The sequence below is a fragment of the Tarenaya hassleriana genome, unplaced genomic scaffold (genome assembly GCF_000463585.1).
Source record: "Tarenaya hassleriana unplaced genomic scaffold, ASM46358v1 Cleome7, whole genome shotgun sequence".
Taxonomy (NCBI): Eukaryota; Viridiplantae; Streptophyta; class Magnoliopsida; order Brassicales; family Cleomaceae; genus Tarenaya; species Tarenaya hassleriana.
In genome coordinates, this window is record NW_010969548.1 from 4,675,596 (window position 1) to 4,685,940 (window position 10,345).

Genomic DNA, 10,345 nt, shown 5'->3' on the forward strand with positions numbered 1-10,345 from the left:
AAAAAAAATACATATACCACATATGCATATAAAACATATATATATATATATATGTATTATATATATGTGTGTATATATATAAATATGTTTATATATGTGTATATATGTATATCATTTCATTATATATGTATGTGTATAATTTTTAAAATTTTATTTTTATTTTTATTATTTTATTTTTATGTTATATTAATTAATATTATTAAATATTAGGGATTGATGATGTGGCAGATGACTAGGATGCCATGTCAGCATTAAATAATATATTTTTTCGTTCAGGGTTTTATTTGCCAATTTTTAAAAGTATAGAGTTTTAATTGTCAATTTTTAAAAGTACAATGTTTTTTTGGATCAAAAAAAAGTACAGGGTTTAAATTGCGACGAGAGAAAAGTACAGGGTTTTAAATGGAATTATCCCAAAATTAAAAATACAAATTTTACATATGATTAAATAATATAAATTAAAAACACCAAAAATTCTTTGAAGATGACTAAAATAAAAAAGAATATTAGACATAAAGAGAACATTTAAAGACCAATGGAAGGAGTGTTAAACATATTGGTCTCTCGTCTAAAATACATTTATATAAAATTTTATATATGACCCAATAAAACGAATTAATATATTCTCTTATTTTTATCTTACTATACATATAAAATAATTTTATTATTTAACAATATGGTGATAATTATATTCTTCCATTTTCACTTCATTAATACATATATATATATATATAATGATTTAATAATATAATTATTTGTATATTATATATATATATATATCAATTTTTTCTACATTCATAATTCATAAAGAAATAAACAAACAATTTATATTATTAAGTAAAATTATACATATTTTTATTAAAAATCATAATAAATTATAAATAAGTTAGTGGCTTTTTCTAATTATATTATTTTTCATCACATGTATAAATCAAAAAATATATTCAAATATATATTTTGGAATTTTTATTTTTTACCTAATTTTAAAAAAAAAATCCTATAATTTTTGTCTAAAAAACTAACAATATTGTAAATTTTTTTATGAGATTATTTTGCAACAAAAACTGTTCACAAATTGTTCACAATAAATAAATTGAATATTAACTTTAATATTATAATCGTTATTGATGTAAATCTAAAAATTATCAATTGAAATTATAAAAATTATATAAAATCATAAATTCTTAATATATTATATATAAAATAATATCAAAATTATATAAATTAATTAATATTTTTTATGATTCAGGTATTTTATCACTTTATATAATATCACTTATTAAGATTTATATGAATTCACAACTGAACATCATCAAAAAAATATTTTTGAACACATGTAAGAATAGTAAATATAGAATAAATACATCCAAAACAAATCATTGACAAACTTATAAATTCAAAGTATATATAAAAATATTTTTATTACATGATAATACGATTATATTTATATTTTTTCATCTTTTACTTCTTTAACATATATAATGATTAATAATATAATTTAACTTTATATTATATATATATATATATATTATATTTATATCAATAATTTTTTTATAATGAAAAAAACAAACAATTTATATTAAAATCTCTTGCATCGTGCGGTTTTTATCTAGTAGATTAAATGGTTAACACATTAAACCTATTATATATTTAATTAAAATTAAATTTATTTTGTAACTAATTAAAATAATTAATTAAAATTGTTATATTTAGATATATAAATATTAACGTACATAGATGTGTATATATATATATATGAATTGAATCGAAATATTTGGTTTCGTTTCGAATCGAATTGTATCGAAAAATTTGATATCGTTTTCGAATCGAATCGTACCGAAAAACTCGATACCGCCCCGAATCGAATCGTATCGAAAAACTCGATGTCGTTTTCGAATCGAATCGTGCTGAATAATTCGAATCATATAAAAAAAACTTGATACCGTTCTGAATCGAATCGTATCGAAAAATTCGGTATCGTTTTCGAATCGAATCGTGCCGAAAAACTCGATGTCGTTTTTGAATCGACTCGTACCAACAAATTCAAATCGTTTAAAAAACTAGATACCGTTCTGAATCGAATCGTACTAAAAAAACTCGAATAAAATAGAAAAATCTCGTTGACGTTTTGAACCGAACCGTTCAAAAAATCTAAACGCCATTATTTCTAAAACATCGAATCGAATTTTAAAAAAATCGAAAAAATCTGATGTTTTTAAGAAAATATACAACTTTTTCCATAAACTACCGAATATAATATAATATAATATCTGATTTTGTATACTTTTATTGAACCGAATAAATTGAATTGAATATTAAAATGTCAATCCCTAATTTATATGAATATATAGTTATACATAAGTATAAATTGTATATGAATATATAAATGGATTTAAATAGTTTACACGGGGTGTAGGTTGATCCAACCCAATTCGTTGTTATTAATGAATCAACACAATCAAATCCTTTATCTTTAAAATCCAAATGGGTTGGACCTAAATAGATTAGGCCAACCCAATTAACATCTATAAATGGGGGTAACGGTTTCAGAACTGAACCGTATCAAACCAAAAAAATAAAATATTTTTTTTGAATAGAATCGTTAAAATTCCTGAACGATATTGTTTTAGAAAACCGAATTTTTCAGAACTAAATCGAATCGAAAATTTCAAAAAATCCTGAAAAAACTGAAAAATTATTAATTTTTTAAATTTTTTTAATAAAAATGAGAACCGAATTAAACTGAATTGATACATATTTTTGTAAAATTGAATCAACCGAACGGAATTATTCCCGAACCTTAGAACCCGAATACCGAACCGCACACTCTAACAAAATGTCAAAAACCATAATCCCTCTGTTATCACGCCGTCATTGGGCCTGACAGGGAGCCCATTTTCTCGTCGGCGTAGAATCCGTACTTTGCCCTCGCGAGCTCCAGTGGCGATGTTTTCTAATCCTCTTTCACCTCTCACCGATCATGGTGACATCGAGGTACATGCATGGGTTTCGATGGGCGACGAAGACGACGAGCCTCAGCTTCATGAGGCTCGTGTCTTCACGCGCGTCACCTGGTTTGGAGAATTCTTCAACTGGTTCCGATTGTCCTAAGACTGGGGTGAGGGAGATTCTGAGAAGGATCACTCGACGAGGCAGCATCTCCGCTCCGCTTCAGGAATGGGTTGACTCCGGCCGTGTCGTCTCCGTCTCCGAGCTCCGGTCAATCTCGAAACAGCTCATGAGATCCGAGCGCTATGATCTCGCCCTAGAGGTATGCGTTACTGCTTCTGTTTGTGGAAACATATCGTTCCTTTCTTTGTCAGTCGATTGAGATTAGGAAGGCTTTGATCACTTAATTGTTTCATTAGGAAGTTAATTACTCTAATTACTGGATGATTAGTACGGATTAGTGATGTTTCTTCTCATCGTTTAGATGATGGAGTGGATGGAGGAGACCCTGAAAGGTGTTCAGGTTTCGTCGTATGACCACGCTCTTAGAATGGAATCAATTATCAAAGTTCGCGGCTTGAAGAAAGCCGAGGAATATTTTGATCAGCTACACGAGACTGCGCCATTGAAAGTGGTGAAAGCAGCTTATCTTCCGCTTCTTCGTGCTTATGTTAAGGAAAAGTTCGTTCACGAATCCGAAGCTCTTATGAAGAAGTTGAATGGGTTGGGGCTTCTTGTTGATCCTCACCCGTTTAATGAGATGATGAAACTGTATGCAGCTACTTCCCAGATCGAGAAAGTTCCCCTTGTGATCATGCAAATGAAACGAAACAAGATCCCAAGAAATGTCCTCTCGTACAATCTGTGGATGAACGCATGTGGTGAAGTGTATGGGGTTGCATCTGTGGAAGCTGTTTACAGAGAAATGGTGAGTGATAAGAGTGTTGAAGTGGGCTGGAGCACTTTATGTACTTTAGCAAACGTTTATATGAAAACGGGTTTTGATGAGAAGGCTACTCTGGTTCTTGAAAATGCGGAGAAGAAGCTGAACAACAATAATCGTCTTGGATACTTCTTCCTCATCACACTGTATGCTTCTCTACGAAATAAGGAGGGAGTTGTTCGGCTTTGGGAAGCTTCGAAATCTGTTCATGGCAGGATTACTTGTGCAAATTACATATGTGTATTGTCATCCTTGGTGAAGGTAGGTGATCGTACGAGGGCTGAAAGAATCTTTGGAGAATGGGAGGCCAATTGCCGTAACTATGACGTTAGGGTTTCCAATGTTCTACTGGGTGCTTATGCCCGGAAGGGTTTGATGGAAAAAGGCGAGTCCTTTCATGCTCGTGTATTGCGGAGAGGCGGGGAGCCAAACTATAAGACGTGGGAAATTCTGATCGAGGGGTGGGTGAAATGTCAAGACATGACAAAAGCCATTGATGCGATGAGCAAAGCCTTTGACCTGATGAAGCGCTGCCATTGGAGACCGCCTCAAAAGCTCGTAATGTCCATTGCTGAGTACTTCGAGAAGCATGAGAAACTGGAAGAAGCTAATGCATACGCCAGGCAATTGCGTTGTTTCGGTCTTTCAAGCTTAGAGCTATACAGATTATTGCTCAGAATGCACGCAAAGGCCGGGAAACCATCTTTTTACATCGTTGAAATGATGAGAACGGACAAAATCGATGTGGATGACGAGACCTATTCTCTTACTCAGGCCCACAACTGATGATGAAGATCAAGCCAAATTGTCAGTGGCAATTCTAGAAACGGCTCTCTGTTTAGTTAGGCTTGTCAGGACAAGAGCCACTGTAACTCGAATGCCCATGTCAGCGTAAGTTTGTGAGATGCAGCGGAAAGAAGCATGGATTCAGAGTAATATTACAGCTAAAGGCATGATCTCCTGAAGTCATCCTTTTAAGCAATTGATGGTCTGAAAGAGCACATCCATTCAGGAGCATGACAGAATGAACAATCTGTGTACTGTTTTACTGCTGAAGTATGTCCTGGTGACTCTATGATGTATGTCTCATTGTTACCAACAACAACAACATGGCAGGCCATTTCCAAGTTCATGTCTCATTGCTACTAAACCTTACAAATGTTAATTAGAACTCAATTTCTGTTGCTAATAAAAAAAAAAATAATCGGTGGCTTTTCAGCGTAATCTTAATGATTTCTTACTCCAAAAAGCAGATATTGTAGGGGTCAAGTCACTCAGGATACAAAAAATGAAACACCAAAACGGGGCGACGATTGGAATGAATAATCTATTTTATGGCAAATCTCACAAGGGCATGAAAAATGGACCAAATACAAAGCACAAAAATGGATAATGAGATATAGGCCAGTTCGTTCACCATCTTGAGGCTGTGAACCCACAAGTGTTTGCTAATGAACTCAGTGGCAGTAAAGTTTGATGGTCGAGTCGGCTCCCGCTGTAAATAGCCATGGCTGTCTCGGGTGGAACTTGCAGTCCAACACTCCTGCAATAACCCGAAAAATCATCAACCTCCTACTCTTACAAAATGCACAATAACTTCATGGTTCTCTTAGATCAGCAAAGATGATAGGAGGAGCTTAAGGACAGAACTAACATCAAAGACAGATTATAGTTAGTGTTGCAATGAATGCCAACTAGTAACTTTCCACATTTTACACGTTTATTTTCCTAGGAGAATGGATCTCGGGTTAGCCTCGGTTGACAGATAGATCTTTTGTTATTTATATATACATCAAATTCAAACCCGGAGAAAGATATTTCGAACTCACCTCGTCCATTTGAGGCAGTATGACCTCGAAGAATTTCCAGGGGTACTATCAGAGGGTTCTGGTTCAGATCATTGTAAACCATACCATGGAAGACATAGGCTGTGCAATCATCCGAGCACGATGCAAATAACGGGTACGACCGATGGAATGCCACGTTGGTGATGTCTTTCGGATGATTCCTGAAAAATATTCAGTGCCACGAGTGAGTCTTGTTAAACGATAGAAAAATCGAAAAATTGTTTGGAGGTGGGAACACTTACTTTAGAGTCTTGTATGGTCTAGTTGACAGGTCCATGTCAAACCAGCATATCTTTCCCTCTTTACTACCCACAATAAGATTATCACCTGAGGAGATAGGATAAAATCAACAATGAGGCTATACCCGGTAGAGGAAAACCGACTAGAAAACTCAATTTCGAGGATTAAAAAAACAAACCAGAGGGGTGAATGGACATGGATGAGACTTCCCGCAATCCGGTCTCGAGCTTTTTGATGAGCCTCTTCTTCAGCAGATCATAGACACGGACATTCTTCTTTGTTGCGATGAAGAAGATGGAAAGCCTCGGATGGAAAAGGGTAGACACAGGAAGTCCATGCAGTTTAAACGGTATCTTTTGCGTAAGCTTCTTGGAAAGCTGGTGCACGACAATCCCTCTAGTTTCACGTAATATTAGGTCAAGAAACCCATCGAAACAACACTTTTCGATAATTGAGGATATTCTAACTCAAAGAGAAGCATAATCGAGAAAACTGAATAAATCAAGAACAAAAAATGATTCAAAGGATATCTGCAGGCATAACTGCTGAGAGATAGTCTCCTTTCCGATGCCATTCAACATAGGATACGTTCTGAACAATGGAGAAACATCAGTACTATAGAGGAAATACAAAGGAAAATGAAGCAATAAGTAAACTATAGAGGATAGCAAAAAGAACCTTGAAATGTCTTAGCCTGATCCCTCCATATTTGTCCTCCGGAAACCAGCTCACAATCGATGCCATGTTGTCTACCGTGCAAAATATATAACGGTTTAATATGTCAGATTTCAGTTCTTACAGGAAAATTCCATGCATAACAGCCATTCCCAACCTACCATTATCGTCTGGTGCTGATGAAGGCTTTTCCAAGAGCAGCAACTCTTTAATCTTTTTCTGGTCCTCATCATTCCCAAGCCCAGTGTCCAGAATAACTAAATCAGGGCCCCTGCATATATGTTATGTTTTTGTATGAGACAAGAAACCGAGAAGGTTTTAGGAAAAGAAACGTATAATGAGAATAACCTAAAACGTACATGGAGACGGCCAAAATCGGAAGTTCTGGAAGAGGGTTCCAAGCTACACGCTGAACAGCCTCACCAAACTCCCAAATCTTAAGACATCTACCAGTCTCCACCTCCCATACACGAACCGAGCCATCAGTTGAACCTTGAAGATAAAGTACACAAGATTAGCAAAACCGACAAATTATCTAGCCAGCTAAATCGGAAACAGAGAGATCACATAGATCGTTAGAGGGCTTCAAACCTGAAGCTATCCACTGCCCCGAAGAATCAGTAGATATAGATGTAACTGCGCCAGTATGACCCCTATACTCAAGATAGCAGGTAACAGGGTAAGGCCTAAGATCCTTTCTACTAGGTAGCTTGGGCTTCAAAGACTCAGGATCAATATTTATCTGCAACATATTAAGTGAAACACCTCCGTTAGATTAAATGTCGGCGTAATTAAAATTTTCAGCTCATACATTTCTCACTTACCCGCTTCTTTCGAACTCTTGGACACAGGTATAGATCCAAACAACGCTCAAACGACTCCTTCAGTGCATTCTCATATGCTGGGATGCTTCTGAGAGATGTAAACCTATGCCAAAATTGACCAGAATGCTGAAGCCTCAAATTCAAAGAGAACACATATCAGATCAAACAAAATTATCACCCAAGTTGCATTTACCTCTTGGGAATAAATTTTGGGCGATCTTCCTCATCCATCAAGTCATAGGAGGCCTTTTCTTCCTCCGTAGGAATGTACTCCAATGAAGGGTTGTATGATTCTTCGTGCCCTGGAACCCAATTCACAAAGACCAAGAATTTAAAATGCTTCCACAAGGAAAGTAAAAATTTGAAAAAAGAGAGTTCTAGATGGTGCAATAAAAGTTTACCTGGCAATTTCAGCTTCGGTGGAGGAATATAAGATAGATGTTTGCTCTTTTCATCGGATCTAGAATCGTCACCCCATAAGAGGTAGACATTGGGCTCTTCTTCCGGCTTGTCAAACTTTATTAAGCCCTGTCGGATTGCTCGAACATACTTAACAACCTGTGCACTCAGAATAAACATATGTCAGATCAATATGAATAACTGTTGAAATGACTTCCCCCATTCTAGTAGCTTCCGTGTCATATCAACTAAAGCTACCAAGAAAATGATCAGACTTGACCAGAATTATCAACTGTGAGCTCAAAAAGAAGGTGGATGATATGATACCTTTTTGGCTTCCCATTTGGAAGGAAGGAATCTCCTCTTCGGTTCTGGCGCACTTGACAGTGGATGTTTCGCATCGTCCCATTTGAACCAATCAACATAAGGCTAAACCAAAATAATCAGAAGTCAAACAGACTGATGGAATAATATCAGTATATCACTGTGGGAGATAATAGAAAAGGTAAAAGCATACCGCATATGGATCAAAGTCAGCATGTGGCGCCTCCCCTTTGAGCATTCTACGAATAAGCTTGGTCTCTTCTTTAGTAAGCTCAACTTCCTCATCGTTATATTCATCATAAATTTTGCGCCTAAAACCCACAGTTAACCAAAAGTCTCACTCAGATCAAAATTCTTTAAAGAACTTATGAACAGCCTGCATATGCTAAGAATTATGTCATGTATAGGCATGTCCTGAAGCAAACGAAACATTCAACTACAGTCAAGACTCACCAGTTCTTTGAATCATCCACACTTGCAAGAAAGGAATCGAGTTTGTCTTGTCTTTCTTTCTTAGTTATTTTCTTCCCCGTGAAGTCATATCCAACATGCTTCTCATCCCTATACCACTCCAGGGGAACGTCTCCGATTGTATTCCTTGGGGCAACCTCGTCTTCAGAAGAATCGCTCTCTTCCTCCGGCGGTTGATCAGGCTCAGAGCCTTCACTCTCACCTTCCTCGCCATGGTCACTGTCCAAGTCATCGCCCTTGACACCATCTCCATCCTCATTATCATCTGTCACATTGTCTGTATCAACAGCATCCTGCACAGGCACTATTCTGAATTTTCATTCCAAAATTTGAGCTAGAAAGCTTTATCCCACCTAACTATGACACTAAACTTCCACAAGTTCATTTCTATAATAAAGTTAGGATCTGAGCAGCAAACCCTAAACGTGGAAAATCTAGCCTGATCCAATCCAATATAATAATGTTCGCAAGTAAACTAATGGGTTCGGCTAAAAACCCGAACTTTATGATCGACTCGCCCATAAAAATATCTGGAAAAAGAAAAGCAATGAACTTTGATGCATGAAATATCAAAATTAAACACCCCCATCAAAGAAAAAAAAGCTGTGACAAAAAAGCACGAGAGGAGCAACTACCATGTACCTCGTCACCGGAGGATTCTTCATCTGCGGATTCTGTCTCTCTCAACGAAGACGCCTCAGCCTCAGAGTCGTAAACGTCGGAATCAAAATCATCGGAATGTAAAGACCCGGACAAACTCTGAAATCGCAAACACGAATAGACAAATATCAACAACTGACTGAAGAAAACAATCCAATAGATAAGACAAGAGGGAAACTTACATCTTCATCGTTGTCGGAAAAGTCAGTCCCTGAAAAAACCCTTTTGTTCTCCGTCATCTTCTCGTCGTTGTTCTTTGTAAAACCTCAATGAAGAGGAGGTGTGACAAGGGACTAGGGTTTTGGACAGAGCCGACTAATGGGATTTGAGAGACTCTGTTCAATTTTATATTTATTATTTTTTATAATTTTTTAATCTAATTAATATTAAAAACAAATTAATATATTAATTAATAGATAAAATTTTAAATTATAAAAAATAGAAAAACATATTATTTATTACAATAATTTTTAATATATATATGTATATATATAAATTATTTTTTTGTATTTTAAAGAGTAATAAAAGTTAAAATCTAGTTTACTGTTATGAAACTTTTGATTAAAAAATATTTTGTTATACTAATTTGTTTATTTTAAAATATATATAATGATTAAAAATTATAAACTAAAAAATATAATTATTATAATATAAAAGGATAATTCCATTTAAAACCCTGTACTTTTCTCTCGTCGCAATTTAAATCTTATACTTTTTTTTTATCCAAAAAAACATTATACTTTTAAAAATTAACAATTAAAACTCTATACTTTTAAAAATTGGCAAATAAAACCCTGAACAAAAAAATATATTATTTAATGTTGACATGGTATCCTAGTCATCTGCCACATCATCAATCCCTAATATTTAATAATATTAATTAATATAAAATAAAAATAAAATAATAAAAATAAAAATAAAAATTTAAAAATTATACACATACATATATAATGAAATGATATACATATATACACATATATAAACATATTTATATATATACACACATATATATA

At 34.5% G+C, this 10,345-nt stretch overlaps 2 protein-coding genes across 3 annotated transcripts; one reads left to right on the forward strand and one right to left on the reverse strand.

Moving 5' to 3' along the window:
* Nucleotides 1-2,892: 2,892 nt before the first annotated feature.
* On the forward strand, nt 2,893-5,116 carry LOC104801418 (pentatricopeptide repeat-containing protein At5g27460). Its single transcript, XM_010524687.2, has 2 exons — nt 2,893-3,271; nt 3,434-5,116. The coding sequence occupies exons 1-2, from the start codon at nt 2,981-2,983 to the stop codon at nt 4,676-4,678; spliced, it is 1,536 nt and encodes a 511-aa protein (XP_010522989.1). The 5' UTR covers nt 2,893-2,980; the 3' UTR covers nt 4,679-5,116.
* On the reverse strand, nt 5,105-9,637 carry LOC104801417 (ribosome biogenesis protein BOP1 homolog). Of its 2 annotated transcripts, none has more exons than XM_010524686.1 (17): nt 9,515-9,637; nt 9,315-9,431; nt 8,655-8,965; nt 8,395-8,512; nt 8,205-8,306; nt 7,880-8,036; nt 7,672-7,780; nt 7,479-7,581; nt 7,246-7,396; nt 7,014-7,146; nt 6,816-6,925; nt 6,658-6,728; nt 6,510-6,570; nt 6,158-6,385; nt 5,982-6,066; nt 5,722-5,900; nt 5,105-5,435 (listed from the first exon to the last, which is right to left on the reverse strand). In XM_010524686.1, exons 1-17 carry the CDS (start codon nt 9,569-9,571, stop codon nt 5,350-5,352), a joined length of 2,178 nt encoding a protein of 725 aa, XP_010522988.1. In that variant the 5' UTR covers nt 9,572-9,637; the 3' UTR covers nt 5,105-5,349. The 2 variants fall into 2 exon arrangements, with proteins under 2 accessions (XP_010522988.1, XP_010522987.1); XM_010524685.1 differs by having other exon boundaries at nt 8,655-8,976; nt 9,308-9,431.
* Between the last annotated feature and the right edge of the window lie 708 nt (nt 9,638-10,345).